The following is a 21,274-nucleotide window of genomic DNA, read 5'->3' as shown; positions in this document are numbered from 1 at the left end:
CAGATGTAAGGAGGGGCTCTCTGGGGACCGAGATGTAATGTACTGTTTTTTGCGTGTTTGCGAAATTAAAGTGGGCCGGTCTGGATGAAGTCCAGGGCCAAATTTTTGTCCCAGTCCAGCCCTGCTTGTGGTTACCTAGTGAGGATTAACCCATGGTGTGCTGACGTGAAGGAAAATTACGGTAAGTATTTGATAACAGTTTTCCATAATATTGCAATCTTTCCGAAAACAAAATTCAATATTTTTCAAATCCACCCGGATCAGCGAATATGTATACGAAGCAAACGCCAAACATAGTTAGACTGATTCTGAAAGCGAATCCTTTCAGCATAACGAATGACATAACAATATTCTTCGATGAACGAATGCATCTGAAATGAAAAAAAAAAATAAAAAAAAATTTGGCACGCACAGTTCACACTACGAGACGTTTTTCGGGGACTGCAGTTCCTCTGAGCTCCACAAGATGGTGATCTTCTCACTTCTACTCAGATAGGAAGTCTCTATGGAAGACAGGCAGGAAGTGATGTCAGGTACAGACAGGAAGTGATGTCAGCTATAGACAATAGGCTCCTTGTACAAATTGGAGAGGAGGCATTGCTGGAAGGTAATAAGATCTTTCTTTTCTATTTACACCCAGTAACCCCCCCGTCATGTCCGTCCTCTTCCTCCATAGTCACTGTGACGTCTTTTATCTCCAGCAGATGATGATATACACATATATAGTGTGGGAACCTAGATTAACCCCTTCAGGGTCAGAACATTTCTTTATTTATGGGGCCGGAGGATAGGAGTCTTATTTAGATATAAAGGGCAAAGGGAAAGAGGCTACCGGACCCCAAAAACAATAAAAACCCTAAACTGAATGTTCCTATGTGTGTAATACTACTAAGGAACATTCTTCCATGATAGAACCCCTTATATCATCCCCCATACATCCCCATCCTAATATTGTACAACCAGTACAGTCCAGATCATTCTCTGTTATCAATTATTGGTCTACAGGAAACCTGTATAGATCACATGACCAATGAGGATGGAGGAGGACCGGAGTCACGTGACTGAGAAGATACTAAACCTCACCCTGGAGATCATCTACCTGCTGACCGGAGAGGTGAGGAGGATTCTGGGGGGTCACATGACATCACTCTTATCTCTATTAATAAAACACAGACCTGACCGGAGAGGTGAGGAGGATTCTGGGAGGTCACATGACATCCCTCTTATCTCTATTAATAAAACACAGACCTGACCGGAGAGGTGTGGAGGATTCTGGGAGGTCACATGACATCACTCTTATCTCTATTAATAAAACACAGACCTGACCGGAGAGGTGAGGAGGATTCTGGGAGGTCACATGACATCACTCTTATCTCTATTAATGAAACACAGACCTGACCGGAGAGGTGAGGAGGATTCTGGGAGGTCACATGACATCACTCTTATCTCTATTATATAAAACACAGACCTGACCGGAGAGGTGAGGAGGATTCTGGGAGGTCACATGACATCACTCTTATCTCTATTAATAAAACACAGACCTGACCGGAGAGGTGTGGAGGATTCTGGGAGGTCACATGACATCATTCTTATCTCTATTAATAAAACACAGACCTGACCGGAGAGGTGAGGAGGATTCTGGGATTCTAACATGATATTCCTATTGGTTCTCCAATACAGAGATTTCCTCTTGTGAAGTCCGGTGATCATATGACCATCACAGTGCCTCCATGTGACTCCCTAAAACCTGAGAGACACAACATGGAGAAGATTCTAGAAGTCACCAAGAAGATGATGGAGCTGCTGACAGGAGAGGTGAGCGGTGCCGGGAATTCTGGGACATTATCCAGTAAAAGAAAAGGGAAGTACCTGGATGGTGACATCATGATGGCCAATCAGCCGCCCCTCACATCACCGGGTAAGAGGAGACTTTATTGTAAAGGAGAGAGCAGTACGGAGGCTCCACCTAGATCCCCCATCATCTGATAAACACATAGAAACAATGTATTCAGTCAGTGTGTGTGTTTCCTACAGATGGATCCAGTAATGGGAACCCACCAGAGAGATGTCCCCGTCCTCTGTATTCCCGGGATTCCACACAGGAAGGTCACACCATCCCCCACCATCATCAGGTAGATGAGGAACAATCACTGGTGGTTATAAATGATATAAAAACATGTTTGTTACAATGAATGTTTTTTTTTTGTATATTCAGAGTGGGAACCTTAGTGATAGTGATATTGATGTTAAAGAAGAGAATAAGGAGGAGGATGAGGAGTATGGTGTGATGAAGGAGCTTTCAGTAGGGCACAAGAATGTGATGGAGTCTTCTAGCAACAGAAACCCCCCAAAGAGATGTCCCCGTCCTCTGTATTCCCGGGATTCCACACAGAAAGATCACACCATCCCCCACCATCATCAGGTAGGTGATCAAGGATTATTGGTAGTTATGATTTATACACAAGCATGTTTGTTACAATGAATGTTTTATTATATATTTAGAGTGGAAACCTTGGAGGTCATAAAATTGTTGTTAAAGACGAGTATATAGAGGAGGATGAGGAGTATGGTGTGATGAAGGAGCTTTCTGGAGGACACAAGGATGTGATGGAACCATCCTGTAACAAAAACCTATCAGAGAGAGGTCCCCGTCCTCTGTATTCCACACAGGAAGGTCAAACCAGCCCTCATCATGATCAGGTAGGTGGAGTTGAAGGTCACCCCATCCCCCACCATCATCAGGTAGGTGGAGTTGAGGGTCGGGAACATAAAGTGATTGAACACTCTGACATGTGGAGATGATGTGTGGACTCTACAAGATGATATTTTCTATGTGATCTCACATCATAAATACTTCTATGTTACAGATGTTATTTTCTGCCATTCTGTTGGTTTAGGTTGAAGATCTGATTATGAAAGTTGAGTGTGACGCAGAAGAGACGTATGAGAGGGATGATCAGCAATATACGGAGGAGGCTGGAATGACGAGGACATTCATAGAGGAGGACACTCCTACAGAGATCAGCACAGGTGACCCATCATATATTCTTCTCTTATCTCTGCTCTGTTACTCCTCACTGATTGGTCCCAGAGTAGGGCGGGAGCCGAGTTATATCAGCCAATAATAGGTTGATAACGGTCCCCTCCCTGTACTGATACCCTATTTGTGGTTCAGCTGGCAGTATAAGGTGGATGATGGTCCCCTCCCCGTACTGATACCCTATTTGTGGTTCAGCTGGCAGTATTAGGTTGTGGGTCACTCCTAGTTACAGTAGCACAGATATGATAACACAGATTGAGCCTTTCTTAGGTTGGTTCCTCTTCTTCCAGCCGACTTATAGCTAAATGTTACCATAAAACTCTATTACCAGTCTTGTTGGGATGAAAAGTAACGAGTAAAAGAGACTGAAGCACCTATCTTTCTAGGAGAAAATATTGCTAAAAGGTCCCCCCAGTGCTGCATATCACCAGAAGTCTAGGCCTATGGTCACTTGTTCTATGGTAAAAGGTCTACAAGTCTGAACTTGGACCTCTTGTCAATCACAGATCACATGACCCAGTGCCTAGGCTTGTGGTTGTGTGAAGAGCATGGACCTCCCAGCCCCCATTGGTTCCTGCTCTTCTGACAAGGCTGTGTAAATGTAGAAGTGATCTGGGAGGAGGACCAAAGGACTGAAGAGGGGGGAAAAGTCCCGGCTGGTTGGGACCTCCACAGAGAACATCTCCTCACTCATATCTACCTGATCCAGATGGGATCTTGATGGAAGTGAACTAACCCTCTCATATCTATTGATGATGTTTTTATATTTTTCCAGGACACGCCATGGAGAATCCCTCAAAGGATCGTCCCATTTTGTGGAGAATACAAGATAAGGACATCGCAGGAGATGCCGGAGAAAACAGCTCCACTATGGATGGTGGACTTCACGGTGTGGACAGGCCATGGAATGCCTCCGACTTTGAGCATCCATACGCTACGTGGGATGGTGCCGGAATCCCAGGGGAGGAGACCTTTTCCTGTCCTGAATTTGGGGAGAGTTTTTTCTCCGAATTAAGATTTTCTCTACATCAGAGGTCTCACGCGGGTGAGAAGCTTCATTACTGCCCCGAGTGCGGAAAAGGTTTCCCTCGTAAATCAACGCTGGTCATCCATCAGAGGTCTCACACGGGGGAGAAGCCGTATTCCTGCCCTGAGTGCGAGAGAAGTTTTTCGCAGAAATCAAACCTCATCACGCATCAAAGATCCCACACGGGGGAGAAGCCGCATACCTGCCCCGAGTGCGGAAAATGCTTCTCACACAGGACCAGCTTCTACAGACATCAGTTGATCCACGCCAGCGAGAAGCCGTTCTCCTGTCCCATGTGCGATAAATGTTTCGCACGGCAAGTGGACCTTGTTATGCATCAAAGATGTCACACAAGGGAGAGGCCGTATACCTGCCCCGAGTGCGGGAAATGTTTTGCGAGGCAGTTAGACCTCGATATGCATCAGAGAACTCACACGGGTGAGAAGCCCTTTTCCTGTCCCGAGTGCGGGAAAAGTTTTGGACAGAAATCGGTACTTGTCAGGCATCAGAAGTCTCACACGGGGGAGAGGCCGTATTCCTGCTCTGAGTGCGGGAAATGTTTTGGACAGAAATCCGTACTTGTCAGGCACCAAAGATCTCACACAGGCGAGAAGCCGCAAAACCTGCCCTGAGTGCGGGAAATGTTTTCCATGGAAATCAGACCTCATTATGCATCAAAGGACTCACACAGGTGAGAAGCCGTATTCCTGCTCTGAGCGTGGGAAATGTTTTGGACAGAAATCATACACTTGCCAGACTTCAAAGATCGCACACGGGGTGGGGAAACCATGTTCTTGCCCTGAGTGCGGTAAATGTTTTGCATGGAAATTAGACCTCATTATGCATCAAAGAACTCACACAGGTGAGAAGCCGAGTGCGGAAAATGTTTTTGGAAATAAATCGGTACTCGTCAGTCATCAAAGATTTTCACACACACACACACGGGGGAGAAACCGTAAAACCTGCCCTGAGTGCGGGAAATGTTTTCCATGGAAATTTAGACCTCGTTATGCATCAAAGAACTCAGACAGGTGAGAAGCCATTTTTCCTGCTCTGAGTGTGGGAGATGTTTTGGACAAGAAATCAGCACGTCAAAGATCTCACACAAGGGAGAAACTGTATTCCTGCCCTGAGTGCGGGAAATGTTGTTGTTTTTACAGACGTCTGATCTTATCAGACATCAGAGAACTCACGCAACCCTCAAGATTTATTGTTGTCCTGAGTGCGGGAAATGTCTTCTACACTGTATTACCAAAAGTATTGGGACACCTTCCTTTACACAAATGAACTTTAATGGCATCCCAGTCTTAATCCGTAAGGTTCAATATTGAGTTGGCCCACCATTTGCAGCTATAACAGCTTCAACTCTTCCGGGAAGGCCGTCCACAAGGTTTAGGAGGGTGTCTATGGGGATGTTTGACCGTTCTTCCAGAAGAGCATTTGTGAGGTCAGGCACTGCATCCCAAAGGTTTTCCTGTGATCACTTGCAACAGGGAGTCCTGTTCATTAAGGAAATTGTGGACCAGCTATAGCGGAGGTTAAATGACATTTAGCTTTCCCCTATTGTATAGAGATTATTGTCAATTTTCTTCAGCTATAAAGGATAGCTAGCATTTGAATGTGTGTATGTATGTAACTCTATTAACAAAAGTATTGGGACGCCTGCCTTTACACACACATGAACTTTAATGGTATCCCAGTTTTAGTCCGTAGGGTTCAATATTGAGTTGGCCCACCCTTTGCAGCTATAACAGCTTCACCTCTTCTGGGAAGGCCGTCCACAAGGTTTAGGAGGGTGTCTATGGGGATGTTTGACCGTTCTTCCAGAAGAACATTTGTGAGGTCAGGCACTGATGTTGGATGGGAAGCTCTAATTCATCCCAAAAGGTTTTCCTGTGATCACTTGCAACGGGGAGTCCTGTTCATTAAGGAAATTGTGGACCAGCTATAGCGGAGGTTAAATTACATTTAGCTTTCCCCTATTGTATAGAGATTATTGTCAATTTTCTTCAGCTATAAAGGATAGCTAGCATTTGAATGTGTGTATGTATGTAACTCTATTAACAAAAGTATTGGGACGCCTGCCTTTACACACACATGAACTTTAATGGTATCCCAGTTTTAGTCCGTAGGGTTCAATATTGAGTTGGCCCGCCCTTTGCAGCTATAACAGCTTCAACTCTTCTGGGAAGGCCGTCCACAAGGTTTAGGAGGGTGTCTATGGGAATGTTTGACCGTTCTTCCAGAAGAACATTTGTGAGGTCAGGCAACTGATGTTGGATGGGAAGCTCTAATTCATCCCAAAGGTTTTCCTGTGATCACTTGTAACAGGGAGTCCTGTTCATTAAGGAAATTGTGGACCAGCTATAGCGGAGGTTAAATGACATTTAGCTTTCCCCTATTGTATAGAGATTATTGTCAATTTTCTTCAGCTATAAAGGATAGCTAGCATTTGAATGTGTGTATGTATGTAACTCTATTAACAAAAGTATTGGGACGCCTGCCTTTACACACACACACATGAACTTTAATGGTATCCCAGTTTTAGTCCGTAGGGTTCAATATTGAGTTGGCCCACCCTTTGCAGCTATAACAGCTTCACCTCTTCTGGGAAGGCCGTCCACAAGGTTTAGGAGGGTGTCTATGGGGATGTTTGACCGTTCTTCCAGAAGAACATTTGTGAGGTCAGGCACTGATGTTGGATGGGAAGCTCTAATTCATCCCAAAAGGTTTTCCTGTGATCACTTGCAACGGGGAGTCCTGTTCATTAAGGAAATTGTGGACCAGCTATAGCGGAGGTTAAATTACATTTAGCTTTCCCCTATTGTATAGAGATTATTGTCAATTTTCTTCAGCTATAAAGGATAGCTAGCATTTGAATGTGTGTATGTATGTAACTCTATTAACAAAAGTATTGGGACGCCTGCCTTTACACACACATGAACTTTAATGGTATCCCAGTTTTAGTCCGTAGGGTTCAATATTGAGTTGGCCCGCCCTTTGCAGCTATAACAGCTTCAACTCTTCTGGGAAGGCCGTCCACAAGGTTTAGGAGGGTGTCTATGGGAATGTTTGACCGTTCTTCCAGAAGAACATTTGTGAGGTCAGGCAACTGATGTTGGATGGGAAGCTCTAATTCATCCCAAAGGTTTTCCTGTGATCACTTGTAACAGGGAGTCCTGTTCATTAAGGAAATTGTGGACCAGCTATAGCGGAGGTTAAATTACATTTAGCTTTCCCCTATTGTATAGAGATTATTGTCAATTTTCTTCAGCTATAAAGGATAGCTAGCATTTGAATGTGTGTATGTATGTAACTATATTACCAAAAGTATTGGGACGCCTGCCTTTACACACACACACATGAACTTTAATGGTATCCCAGTTTTAGTCCGTAGGGTTCAATATTGAGCTGGCCCACTCTTTGCCGCTAGAACAGCTGCTTCTGCGAAGGCCGTCCTCAAGGCTTTGGAGTGTGTCTATGGGAATGTTTGACCATTCTTCCAGAAGAACATTTGTGAGGTCAGGCACTGATGTTCGACAAGAAGGCCTGGCTCACAGTCTCCGCTCAAATTCATCCCAAAGGTGTTCTATTGGGTGCATGGCAGTCAAGTTCCCCCACCCAAAACTCACTCATCCATGTCTTTATGGACCTTGCTTTGGGCACTGGTCCAAATCATTTGATGGAGGGGGGATTATGGTGTGGGGGGTTTGTTTTTCAGGGGTTGGGTTTGGTCCCTTAGTTCCAGTGAAGGGAACTCTTAAGTCGTCAGCATAGCAAGACATTTTGGACAATTTCATGCTCCCAACTTTGTGTAGGCCAGCCAGTTCCTCCACCCCAAACTCGCTCATCCATGTCTTTATGGGCCTTGCTTTGTGGTCCAAACCATTTCGTGGAGGGGGGATTATGGTGGGGGGTTTGTTTTTCAAGGGTTGGGCTTGGTCCCTTAGTCCAGTGAAGGGAACTCTTAAGGCGTCGGCATAGCAAGACAGTTTGGATAATTTCATGCTCCCAACTTTGTGGGAACAGTTTGGGGACGGCCCCTTCCTATTCCAACATGACTGCTCATCAGTGCACAAAACAAGGTTCATAAAGACATGGATGATCGAGTTTGGGGTGGAGGAACAAAGGTGTTCATCCAAAAGGTGTTCTATCGGGTAGAGGTCAAGACCCTGTGAAGGCCAGTCAAGTTCCTCCACCCCAAACTCACTCATCCACGTCTTTATGGTCCTTGCTTTGTGCACTGGTCCAAATCATTTGGTGGAGGGGGGATTATAGTGTGGGGGTTGTTCTTCAGGGGTTGGGCTTGGTCCCTTACTTCCAGTGAAGGGAACTCTTAAGGCGTCGGCATACCAAGACATTTTGGACAATTTTATGCTCCAAACTTTGTGTAGGCCAGCCAGTTCCTCCACCCCAAACTCGCTCATCCATGTCTTTATGGGCCTTGCTTTGTGGTCCAAACCATTTCGTGGAGGGGGGATTATGGTGTGGGGGTTGTTCTTCAGGGGTTGGGCTTGGCCACTTAGTTCCAGTGAAGGGAACTCTTAAGGCGTTGGCATAGCAAGACAGTTTGGACAATTTCATGCTCCCAACTTTGTGGGAACAGTTTGGGGACGGCCCCTTCCTGTTCCAGCATGACTGCTCATCAGTGCACAAAACAAGGTTCATAAAGACATGGATGATCGAGTTTGGGGTGGAGGAACAAAGGTGTTCATCCAAAAGGTGTTCTATCGGGTAGAGGTCAAGACCCTGTGAAGGCCAGTCAAGTTTCTCCACCCCAAACTCGCTCATCCATGTCTTTATGGACCTTGCTTAGTGGTCCAAATCATTTGGTGGAGGGGGGATTATAGTGTGGGGGTTGTTCTTCAAGGGTTGGGCTTGGTCCCTTATTTCCAGTGAAGGGAACTCTTAAGGCGTCGGCATACCAAGACATTTTGGACAATTTCATGCTCCAAACTTTGTGTAGGCCAGCCAGTTCCTCCACCCCAAACTCGCTCATCCATGTCTTTATGGGCCTTGCTTTGTGGTCCAAACCATTTAGTGGAGGAGGGATTATGGTGGGGGGGTTTGTTTTTCAGAGGTTGAGCTTGGTCCCAGTGAAGGGAACACTTAAGGCGTTGGCATACCAAGACATTTTGGACAATTTCATGCTCCCAACTTTGTGTAGGCCAGCCAGTTCCTCCACCCCAAACTCGCTCATCCATGTCTTCATGGGCCTTCCTTTGTGGTCCAAACCATTTAGTGGAGGAGGGATTATGGTGGGGGGGTTTGTTTTTCAGAGGTTGGGCTTGGTCCCAGTGAAGGGAACACTTAAGGCGTCGGCATACCAAGACATTTTGGACAATTTCATGCTCCCAACTTTGTGGGCACAGTTTGGGGACGGCCCCTTCCTGTTCCAGCATGACTGCCCACCAGTGCACAAAGCAAGGTCCATAAGGTGAAGCTTCTGTAGAAGATCTTTAGCAGAAGATCTTCAGTAGAAGCTTCAATGGAAGACGTCATTGTTAATTATGGATAAGCCAAACGCACCTGGTTTGGGTTTGGATTGGTTCGGGCCAAGCATATCAAATGTTGAGCTGCCGGATCCAAACTTCCCTTTGAAGTCAACAGTAGCCAAATCCGTTTTCTCAATTTTTTTTTTAGGCTAATAGCCAAGGGATTGGCAAAAAAAAAGAGATGATTGGGGGACTGTGCACTGCCCTAGGGGACATTTTGCTTTTGAATTTAATAATACTTGAGGTCATTGCTACAGCCAACTAGGAACTGGCAGAAAACATCATCTTTACTCCTTCCCGGTACTAATATTTACAATTTATGGCTGTTTTTCTATTTTCCGGCCTCTATATTCCATATAAATAATTGGAAAAAAAAATGTCATCTTTTTCGGCATGGCCCGGCTATAACTTTTAATGTTATTTTTGGGGGGTTGATCCATGTCTTGTATATGTCACTTTTTTATTAGTATGTTTTAGAATTGTATTACTAAAGTTTGTTGTATAGTTGTATATATACATTGTTACAATGCTGGACCCTACCACAGTGTTAGTTTAGGGGGAAAAAAAAAAAACGCAAAGTGTTATTAAGGTGGAGTATGAAGCTCCACAGGAATATTTCTGAGTGGGGAAGACTGGCTAGTCAGTGTTAACCAGGTTTTGCCCGGTAATCCCTAATTGGGGTCTGGTTATATAAGAGATGAACCATAAAGGAAAGCACCAAACTTTCCAATATCATTGCTGCCGACATCCCAAAAACGTGTAAATACGTTAGGGGATCTTTCTATTTACTAATTGGGGTCTGGAGACTTTTCGAGAGGTTTTGGTGGAATGAAGTCTTCATTCCTGTGTCCGGGTCTTATCGAAGACCTGCAAATTGTGTGGTTATGAAGGTGTCCAGGCTCGTTATGAGCCAAGCCTGAGCTTAGGACTCCAATTTTAGAGACAGAGCTCTATCACCAGAGGATTATTTCTGAGTAGAGAAGATTGGCTAGCTAGTGTTAACCAGGTTTTGTAATCTCATGTGGGTTCTGGAGCTTGGAGGCTTTAAAGAGATTTGGGTGGGAAGAAATCTTCATTTTTGTGTCCAGGTCTTACTGGAGACCTGCAAATTGTGTGGGTATGAAGGTTTCCAGGCTCGTTATAAGCCAAGCCTGAGCTTAGGACTCCAATTTTAGAGACAGAGCTCTATCACCAGAGGATTATTTCTGAGTGAAGACTGGCTAGCTAGTGTTTACCCGGTTGTGTAATCTCATGTGGGGTCTGGAGCTTGGAGACTTTAAAGAGCTTTTGGTGGGAAGAAGTCTCCATTTCCTGTGTCCAGGTCTTACTGGAGATCTGCAGGTTGTGTGGGTATGCAGGCGTGCATGCTCATTATAAGCCAACCCTTAGCATAGCTTAGGGCTGTCGTTTGTAAAGACAGATCTCCATCTCCGGAAGTTCTGAGTGGGAAAAAACTGGCTAGTCAGTGTTAACCGGGTTATGTAATCCTGGATCGGGGGCTGGAGCTTGGAGGTTTTAAAGAGATTTTGGTGGGAAGAAGTCTCCATTCCTGTGTCCAGGTCTTACTGGAGATCTGCAGGTTGTGTGGGTATTCATATATCCACCCTTATTATAAGCCAAGTCTGAGCATAGCTCAGAGCTCCCATTTTGGAGCCAGGGCCCTGTCTCCAGATGATTATTTCTGAGTAGAGAAGAATAGCTAGTCAGTGTTCTATGGGTTTAGTAATCCTGGATTGGGGTCTGAAGCTTGGAGACTGTAAAGAGATTTGGATGGGAAGAAGTCTCCAATCCTGTGTCCAGGTCTTACTGGAGACCTGCAAGTTGTGTGGGTAGGAAGGTGTCCAGCCTGAGCTCAGTACTCCCATTTTAGAGACGGAGCTCTATCTCCAGGTTATTATTTCTGAGTGGAGAAGACTGGGTAGTTTGTGTTAACCAGGTTAGATTGGGGTCCAGAGTTTGGAGGCTTTATAGAGGCTTGGGTGGGAAGAAGTCTTCATTTTTGTGTCCAGGTCTTACTGGAGACCTGCAAATTGTGTGAGTATGAAGGTGTCCAGGCTCGTTATAAGCCAAGTCTGAGCTCAGGACTCCCATTTTAGAGACAGAGCTCTATCACCAGAGGATTATTTCTGAGTGGAGAAGACTGGCTAGCTAGTGTTTACCCGGTTTTGTAATCTCTAGTGGGGTCTGGAGCTTGGAGGCTTTAAAGAGATTTGGATGGGAAAAAGTCTCCAATCCTGTGTCTAAGTCTTATTGGAGACCTGCAAATTGTGTGGGTATGAAGGTTTCCAGGTTCGTTATAAGCTAAGCCTGAGCTCAGGACTCCCATTTTGGAGACAGAGCCCTGTCTCCAGAAGATTATTTCTGAGTAGAGAAGAATAGCTAGTCAGTGTTGGTTTAGTAATCCTGGATTGGGGTCTGAAGCTTGGAGACTGTAAAGAGATTTGGATGGGAAGAAGTCTCCAATCCTGTGTCCAGGTCTTATTGGAGACCTGCAAGTTGTGTGGGTAGGAAGGTGTCCAGCCTGAGCTCAGGACTCCCATTTTAGAGACGGAGCTCTATCTCCAGATTATTATTTCTGAGTGGAGAAGACTGGGTAGTTTGTGTTAACCAGGTTAGTTGGGGTCCAGAGTTTGGAGGCTTTATAGAGGCTTGGGTGAGAAGAAGTCTTCATTTTTGTGTCCAGGTCTTACTGGAGACCTGCAAATTGTGTGAGTATGAAGGTCTCCAGGCTCGTTAAAAGCCAAGCCTGAGCTTAGGACTCCAATTTTAGAGACAGAGCTCCATCACCAGAGGATTATTTCTGAGTGGAGAAGATTGGCTAGCTAGTGTTTACCCAGTTTTGTAATCTCTAGTGGGGTCTGGAGCTTGGAGACTTTAAAGAGATTTTGGTGGGAAGAAGTCTCCATTTCCTGTGTCCAGGTCTTACTTGAGATCTGTAGCTTGTGTGGGTATGCAGGCGTGCATGCTCATTATAAGCCAAGCCTTAGCATAGCTTAGGGCTGTCGTTGTAAAGACAGATCCCTGTCTCCGGAAGTTCTGAGTGGGAAAAAACTGGCTAGTCAGTGTTAACCGGGTTATGTAATCCTGGTCGGGGGCTGGAGCTTGGAGGTTTTAAAGAGATTTTGGTGGGAAGAAGTCTCCATTCCTGTGTCCAGGTCTTACTGGAGCCCTGCAGGTTGTGTGGGTATTCATATATCCACCCTTATTATAAGCCGAGTCTGAGCATAGCTCAGAGCTCCCATTTTGGAGCCAGGGCCCTGTCTCCAGATGATAATTTCTGAGTAGAGAAGAATAGCTAGTCAGTGTTCTCTGGGTTTTGTAATCCTGGATTGGGGTCTGAAGCTTGGAGACTTGAAAGAGATTTGGATGGGAAGAAGTCTCCAATCCTGTGTCCAGGTCTTACTGGAGACCTGCAAGTTGTGTGGGTAGGAAGGTGTCCAGCCTGAGCTCAGGACTCCCATTTTAGAGACGGAGCTCTATCTCCAGGTTATTATTTCTGAGTGGAGAAGACTGGGTAGTTCGTGTTAACCAGGTTAGATTGGGGTCCAGAGTTTGGAGGCTTTATAGAGGCTTGGGTGAGAAGTCTTCATTTTCGTGCCCAGGTCTTACTGGAGACCTGCAAATTGTGTGGGTATGAAGGTGTCCAGGCTCGTTATGAGCCAAGCCTGAGCTTAGGACTCCAATTTTAGAGACAGAGCTCTATCACCAGAGGATTATTTCTGAGTGGAGAAGATCGGCTAGCTAGTGTTAACCAGGTTTTGTAATCTCATGTGGGGTCTGGAGCTTGGAGGCTTTAAAGAGATTTGGGTGAGAAGAAGTCTTCATTTTTGTGTCCAGGTCTTACCGGAGACCTGCAAATTGTGTGAGTATGAAGGTGTCCAGGCTCGTTATAAGCTAAGCCTGAGCTCAGGACTCCCATTTTAGAGACAGAGCTCTATCTTCAGATGATTATTTATGAGTGGAGAAGACTGGCTAGCTAGTGTTTACCCGGTTTTGTAATCTCTAGTGGGGTCTGGAGCTTGGAGGCTTTAAAGAGATTTGGGTGGGAAAAAGTCTCCAATCCTGTGTCTAAGTCTTATTGGAGACCTGCAGGTTGTGTGGGTATGAAGGTGTCCAGGCTCGTTATAAGCCAAGCCTGAGCTCAGAACTCCCATTTTGGAGACAGAGTTCTATCTCCTGAGGATTATTTCTGAGTGGAGAAGACTGGGTCGTTTGTGTTAACCAGGTTTTGTAATTTTAGATTGAAGTCCAGAGCTTGGAGGCTTTAAAGAGTTTTGGGTGGGAAGAAGTCTTCATTCCTGTGTCTAGGTCTTACTGGAGACCTGCAAGTTGTGTGGGTATTCATATATCCATGCTCGTTATAAGCCAAGTCTGAGCATAGCTTGGGGCTCCCATTTTCATCTCCAGATGATTATTTCTGAGTGGAGAAGATCGGCTAGCTAGTGTTAACCAGGTTTTGTAATCTCATGTGGGGTCTGGAGCTTGGAGGCTTTAAAGAGATTCGGGTGGGAAGAAGTCTCTATTCTTGTGTCCAGGTCTTACCGGAGACCTACAAGTTGTGTGGGTATGAAGGTGTCCAGGCTCGTTATGAGGCGCCCTAGAGCTCAGGGCTCCCATTTTGGAGACAAGGCCCCGTCTCCAGACAATTATTATTTTGAGTGGACAAGACTAGCTAGTCAATGTTAACCAGGTTTTGTAATCCCGGATACGTGTCTGTAGCTTGGAGACTTTTAAGGGATTTGGGTGGGGAAGAAGTTTCCAACCCTGTATCCAGGTCTTACTGGGGCCCTGCAGGTTGTGTGGGTATGCAGGTGTGCATGCTCGTTATAAGCCAAGCCTGAGCATAGCTCACAGCTCCTATTTTGAAGACAAAGCCCTGTCTCCAGGTCATTATTTCTGAGTAGAGAAGACTGGCTAGTCAGTTTTACCAGGGCTTTGTAATCCCTGATCGGGGGTCTGGAGCATGGAGACTTTAAAGAGATTTGTGTGAGAAAAAGTCTCTGTGTCCAGGTCCTACTGGAGACCTGCACGTTGTGTGGGTATGAAGGTGTCTAGGCTCGTTATAAGCCAAGCCTGAGCATAGCTTCCAGACTTTCAGTGGGGATATCTGAATGATGCCTACAGCTGCAGGCATCATTCAGATATCATTCTTTTCTGTTGGCGATTCTGTGCACCGTACGAATCATCATAGTGGCAGTTCAGCCGCTTGATCGTTCTCACAGGCGACTGGAGGGGCCTCCCGCCGCCCTCCAGTGCTTCTGTGGGCTCCCCCGTGCCATCGGGGACCCAGAGAAAGAATCTGCCGCCGGATGAAGAGCATAGAGTTTTCCGGTGACAAGATGGGCACCAATCATCTCTATGACCGTCAGAGACCCGGGCGCAATGTTATGACGTCACCCTGCAGGTCTCCATTAGGACCTCAACACGGGATTGGAGACTTCTTCCCACCCAAACCTCTTTACAGCCTCCGGGGTCTACAAAGCGGCGATCTCGGCTGGAAAGCATCAGATCTGTAAAAAAATTTTGTAAATTTTTTTTTTTTTCTGATCTTCCAGCCTGGAGGAGAAGAGATGTGCAAAAGAGGTTTGGGTGGGAAGAAGTCTCCAATCCTGTGTCCAGGTCCTACTGGAGACCTGCAGGTTGTGTCGGTGTGCAGATGTCCATGCTCATTATAAGCCAAGCCTGAGCATAGCTTAGGGCTCCAATTTTGGAGACAGAGTCCTGTGAGGAGAGGGAGCGACTCATTTCCACTAAGAGGCTGCATCCCATGTTGGAGGGATTCCTTGCCAAGGACTGGCGAGAATTGGGACAGCTGCGTAAGTCTGTGGAGACCGAGAAAGCCGAGGCGGGCTAGTGCGTTCAGGGGACTGGAGGAAAGTTCCTAGGTCTCGGGAGGAGCGTGAGGAATCCTGGGTACTTGGAGACCCCTTATTGAGAAGGTCAAGGAGTGGTCCCTGTGTAGCAGGGGTGCTGCATCTGTTCCAGCTGATTGAGCCAAGAGGAGTTGGGTGGGACAAGTCTAAGAGACCAAAGAGAAGTAGAGGTGCTGCTGACCAGGTGGCTGTCTTGGCTAGGGGATTTCCTCTGCATTTTTTTCGGGAGGGGGGGGTTGGCTGTACAGAGTACCTAAAAGAGTAGTAGTACACATAGCTGTGAACACCATTCTATGTATCACTTCGAAGACAAGACTCAACGTAGTGTACTTTGTAAATTATAGCAATTCGAAAAACCACTGTAGATAATGCGATGTAATGCGATGTAGTACCATTCATGGCGTCAATAGGTGAAAGCACATCTTCCACATACATTAACCGATGTTCCTCAACACTCGAAATAACAATTTAACGATCCAAACCAGGAATTACCTGAGAGGAGAACAAGAACAGGAACAAAAATTGAGTAAAGGAATAGTTGAAGGAAAAGAGAAGAGTCAGAAGTTGTAGGAGAACCACAATCCACCACGCCAGACCGTATTCTAGTTTCCATTAGAGATAATGTATCCATGGATCCCATGTTTTACCAAAAATAAAATACGTTTTGTAATTAGGAACTGCTGTTCATTTCTCATTTACCATGATCCATGAAAATTTTTATATGACCAAGATCTAAAGGGGATGGAGGGTGATTTCCAGGATCTTGGCTATGCTGGCTGCTAAAAAGATGAAGATCAACCTTTTTTTTTTTTGGTATGTCTCGGTGCCTCCTCGATGGGCCGATTAACCACTTTCAGACCGGACCATTTTGCTGGCCAAAGACCAGACCACTTTTTTGCGATTCGGCGCTGCGTCGCTTTAACTGACAATTGCGCGGTCGTGCGACATGGCTCCCAAACAAAATTGACCTTTTTTTTCCCACAAATAGAGCTTTCTTTTGGTGGTATTTGATCACCCCTGCGGTTTTTATTTTTTGCGCTATAAACAAAAATAGAGCGACAATTTTGAAAAAAACACATTATTTTTTACTTTTTGTTATAATAAATATCCCCCAAAAATATATAAAAAAACATTTTTTTCCCCTCAGTTTAGGCCGATACGTATTCTTGTACATATTTTTGGTAAAAAAAAATCGCAATAAGCGATTATTGATTGGTTTGCGCAAAAGTTATAGCGTTTACAAAATAGGGATAGTTTTATAGCATTTTTATTAATAATTTTTTTTTATTTTTTATTTTTTACTAGTAATGGCGGCGATCTGCGATTTTTATTGTGACTGCGACATTGTCGGGGACCCATCGGACATTTTTGACACATTTTTGGGACCATTGTCATTTATACAGTAATCACTGCTATATAAATGCAGTGATTCCTGTGTAAATGACACTGGCAGTGAAGGGGTTAACCAGTGGGTGGCAGTGTAGGGGTTAAGTGTTCCTAGGGATGTGTTACTAACTGGGGGGGGGTTGGGCTTTCATTTAGTGAACACTGATCTCTGCTCCAATCACATGGAGCAGAGATCAGCGTCACTAGTTGCTAGGCAGAATGGAGAAACGTTGTTTACAACGGCACTTCTCCATTCGGCCGCTCCGTGAGACGATCGCGGGGATGCCCGCCGCGATCGAGTCCACGGGTCCCGCGACCGGACTCACGGGGGTCCCGACCAGCGCGGAGCGCTCCCGATGGCAGGGCCGCAAATTTAAAGGGACGTACATGTACGCCCATTTGCCTGCCCGTGCCATTCTGTCGACGTACATCGTCGTGCGCTGGTCGGCAAGTGGTTAAGGACCGAGCCCGTTTCTGAGATTTGTTGTTTACAAGTTAAAAACATTTTTTTTTGCTAGAAAATTACTTAGAACCTCCAAACATTATACATTTTTTTTTTCTAACACCCTAGAGAACAAAATGGCGGTCGTTGCAATACTTTCTGTCACACCGTATTTGCGCAGCGCTCTTACAAGCGTACTTTTTTTTTTTTTTTAATTAACCACTTTAAGAACGGGCCTCTTTTTCAGACTAGGTGTTTACAAGTTAAAAACACGTTTTTTTTGCTAGAAAATTACTTGGAACCCCCAAACTTTTTTATACATTTTTTTTCTAACACCCTACAGAATAAAATGGAGGTTGTTGCAATACTTTGTCACACCGTATTTGCGCAGCGGTCTTACAAGCGCACTTTTTTTTTCATGAAAAATTAAGACAACTGTAAAGTTAGCCCAACTTTTTTTTTTTTTATTGTGAAAGATAATGTTACGCCGAGTAATTTGATACCCAACATGTCATGCTTCAAAATGTGCGCCCGCTCGTGGAATGGCGACAAACTTTTACCCTTAAAAATCTCCGTAGGCGACGTTTTTAAAAAATTCTACAGGTCCCATGTTTTGAGTTACAGAGGTGGTCTAGGGCTAGAATTATTGCGCTCGCTCTACCGATCGCGGCAATCCCTCACATGTGTGGTTTGAACACTGTTTTTTTATATGCGGGAGCTACTCACGCTTCTGCACGCGAGCTCGGCAGGACGGGACGCGTTTACATATTTTTTTCTTTTACTTTTTATTTTTACACTGTTTTTTTATATTTATTTTTTTAAATTGCCACTTTCATTCCTATTACAAGGAATGTAAACATCCCTTGTAATAGAAAAAAAACATGACAGGACCTCTTAAATATGAGATCTGGGGGTTCAAAAAGACCTCACGTCTCATATTTACACTAAAATGCAAAAAAAAAAAAAATGTGTAATTTAAAAAAAAAAAAAATGGCCCTTTAAGAGCTATGGGCGGAATCAACGTTTTTGGCGTCACTTCCGCCCTCCATTGTTATGGAGACGGGTGGAGGCCATCTTCCCCTCACTTGTCTCCATACCCAGGAAGGGAGAAGATCCAATTGCCTCTGCCGGCAAGCGGCGGAGAGCACCGGAGCGCGTCGGGAGCCCCTCTCCCGCGCCAATAAAAGTGATCTTGCGGCGAATCCGCCGCAGAGACCACTATTATTGGAAAGAGTACCGCCGGCCAAAGAAGAGGATACCGGACTTATGGTAGCTAGCTGCTGCCATAACAACGATATTCCTCTTCAGAGTACCGACGTATAACGACGGTGGGCGGTCCGGAAGTGGCTAAGAGGGGCTTGCCAAGGGGGAATTCTTGAGATTAATGTGTCACAGAATAGATGAAGTTATAAACTCCAATCCAAAATATTCAGATTTTCGGACATGTCCATCAAATGTGGTGTGTGGTCCCCCTCTTGTCTGCCCCCCCCCCCCCCCCGAGACATACAAGGCCACTCTCGCGGGTACCATATAGTAGCACAATAATACTTCGAAATTCACATCTGTAATAGAGGTATTTTTGAAGGATTTTGAAGCTAAGAGAGCTAAATTATGCCATTCAGCAAGATCCAGCTCCTCGGCCAAAACGCTTTCCCAGAGCGTAGAGGTAAGAAGGCCGTGTGTAGCTAAAATGCGTCCAAGGGTCTGATCGAGGTTTTTACACAAATTTTTCCACTCCGTCATTGTGGTGAGATCAGTTGTGCCGCCATCTGAAGTAGACCCTTATTAGTCCACCAATGAAAAAGTTGTGGGGAGAGACCCAGGGTGAAGGCCGGGTTGGTAAAGTAAGAAGGCCATGTGTAGCTAAAATGCATCCAAGGGTCTGATCAAGGTTTTTACACAAATTTTTCCACTCCATCATTGTGGTGAGATCAGTTGTGCCGCCATAAGTAGACCCTTATTAGTCCACCAATGAAAAAGTTGTGGGGAGAGACCCAGGGTGAAGGCCGGGTTGGTAAAGTAAGAAGGCCATGTGTAGTTAAAATGCGTCCAAGGGTCTGATCAAGGTTTTTACACGAATTTTTCCACTCCGCCATTGTGGTGAGATCAGTTGTGCTGCCATCTGAAGTAGACCCTTATTAGTCCACCAATGAAAAAGTTGTGGGGAGAGACCCAGGGTGAAGGCCGGGTTGGTAAAGTAAGAAGGCCATGTGTAGCTAAAATGTGTCCAAGGGTCTGATCAAGGTTTTTTTACACAAATTTTTCCACTCCGTCATTGTGGTGAGATCAGTTGTGCCGCCATCTGAAGTAGACCCTTATTAGTCCACCAATGAAAAAGTTGTGGGGAGAGACCCAGGGTGAAGGCCGGGTTGGTAAAGTAAGAAGGCCATGTGTAGCTAAAATGCGTCCAAGGGTCTGATCAAGGTTTTTACACAAATTTTTCCACTCCGTCATTGTGGTGAGATCAGTTGTGCCGCCATCTGAAGTAGACCCTTATTAGTCCACCAATGAAAAAGTTGTGGGGAGAGACCCAGGGTGAAGGCCGGGTTGGTAAAGTAAGAAGGCCATGTGTAGCTAAAATGCGTCCAAGGGTCTGATCAAGGTTTTTACACAAATTTTTCCACTCCGTCATTGTGGTGAGATCAGTTGTGCCGCCATCTGAAGTAGACCCTTATTAGTCCACCAATGAAAAAGTTGTGGGGAGAGACCCAGGGTGAAGGCCGGGTTGGTAAAGTAAGAAGGCCATGTGTAGCTAAAATGCGTCCAAGGGTCTGATCAAGGTTTTTTTTACACAAATTTTTCCACTCCGTCATTGTGGTGAGATCAGTTGTGCCGCCATCTGAAGTAGACCCTTATTAGTCCACCAATGAAAAAGTTGTGGGGAAAGACCCAGGGTGAAGGCCGGGTTGGTAAAGTAAGAAGGCCATGTGTAGCTAAAATGCATCCAAGGGTCTGATCAAGGTTTTTACACAAATTTTTCCACTCCGTCATTGTGGTGAGATCAGTTGTGCCGCCATCTGAAGTAGACCCTTATTAGTCCACCAATGAAAAAGTTGTGGGGAGAGACCCAGGGTGAAGGCCGGGTTGGTAAAGTAAGAAGGCCATGTGTAGCTAAAATGCGTCCACGGGTCTGATCAAGGTTTTTACACAAATTTTTCCACTCCGTCATTGTGGTGAGATCAGTTGTGCTGCCATCTGAAGTAGACCCTTATTAGTCCACCAATGAAAAAGTTGTGGGGAGAGACCCAGGGTGAAGGCCGGGTTGGTAAAGATAGGAGGCAATGGGGGGGGGGGGGGACTTAAGTCCATAAGTAAAAACCTATGAGGTCCCATGAGTTAAGAGCAAATGATAAGGTGGGGCACATGATTAGGGGGGTCGGTCTTTTGCCAGCAAATAGAGAAGATGGTCAATAATCCACTTTGGGCTGCAAGAAGAGAATTATATTTGCATCCAAACTAAGCGAAGTTGTTTAGAATGAAGTTAAAGAAGCTGTGCCGCCTGGAAATATTTAAGAAAATTTTGAACCTTCAATCCTCCCCTCTGTCTTGGTGTACACAACATGCTCTTACCCGCTCTAGGTCTCTTGTCCCTTCCGTATGAATTTAAATATCTTGGTCTGGTAAACCTGGAGATTTACGGCTCAGGACGTTAATTTCCAAATTTTTTCAATTTCCGAAATTTAGAATTTCTGAAATTTAGAATTTTCCAATTTCAAATTTCCAAAAGTTCATAAATTTGAATATTCTGAAATTCGAAAAATTCGGAAATTCGTAAATTGGGAGGAATAGTGCCACATTATTGGTGTTAATGGGAAGAATACCGCTCCATCATTGGTGTTAATGAGAAGAATACCACTCCATCATTGGTGTTAGTGGGAAGAATACCACTCCATCATTGGTGTTAGTGGGAAGAATACCACTCCATCATTGGTGTTAATGGGAAGAATACCACTCCATCATTGGTGTTAATGGGAAGAATACCACTCCATCATTGCTGTTAGTGGAAGGAAT

The 21,274-nt window shown here is 45.1% G+C and overlaps 2 protein-coding genes across 3 annotated transcripts in view; both read left to right on the top strand.

Moving 5' to 3' along the window:
* The first annotated feature begins 540 nt into the window (after positions 1-540).
* Positions 541-21,274, top strand: part of LOC143955900 (uncharacterized) — a 184,872-nt gene continuing 164,138 nt past the window's right edge. The window contains exons 1-2 of one of the 2 annotated variants that reach the window (XM_077466023.1): positions 541-607; positions 1,006-1,114. In XM_077466023.1, the coding sequence (XP_077322149.1) occupies positions 1,031-1,114 (84 nt within the window). In that variant the 5' untranslated portion in view covers positions 541-607; positions 1,006-1,030. Of the gene's footprint in view, positions 608-650; positions 1,115-21,274 lie in introns of those variants that run through there. The other variant, XM_077466024.1, reaches the window with a different exon arrangement.
* Positions 2,162-4,841, top strand: LOC143955766 (uncharacterized). Its single transcript, XM_077465889.1, has 4 exons — positions 2,162-2,422; positions 2,503-2,700; positions 2,898-3,030; positions 3,816-4,841. Exons 1-4 carry the CDS (start codon positions 2,177-2,179, stop codon positions 4,697-4,699), a joined length of 1,461 nt encoding a protein of 486 aa, XP_077322015.1. The 5' UTR covers positions 2,162-2,176; the 3' UTR covers positions 4,700-4,841.

Source organism: Lithobates pipiens, unplaced genomic scaffold, assembly GCF_037356315.1.
Source record: "Lithobates pipiens isolate NorthernLeopardFrog02 unplaced genomic scaffold, aLitPip1_a1.2 Scaffold_35, whole genome shotgun sequence".
Taxonomy (NCBI): domain Eukaryota; kingdom Metazoa; phylum Chordata; class Amphibia; order Anura; family Ranidae; genus Lithobates; species Lithobates pipiens.
The sequence above is the reverse complement of the archived record's forward strand: the minus strand, read 5'-3'. Positions and strand labels throughout refer to the sequence as shown.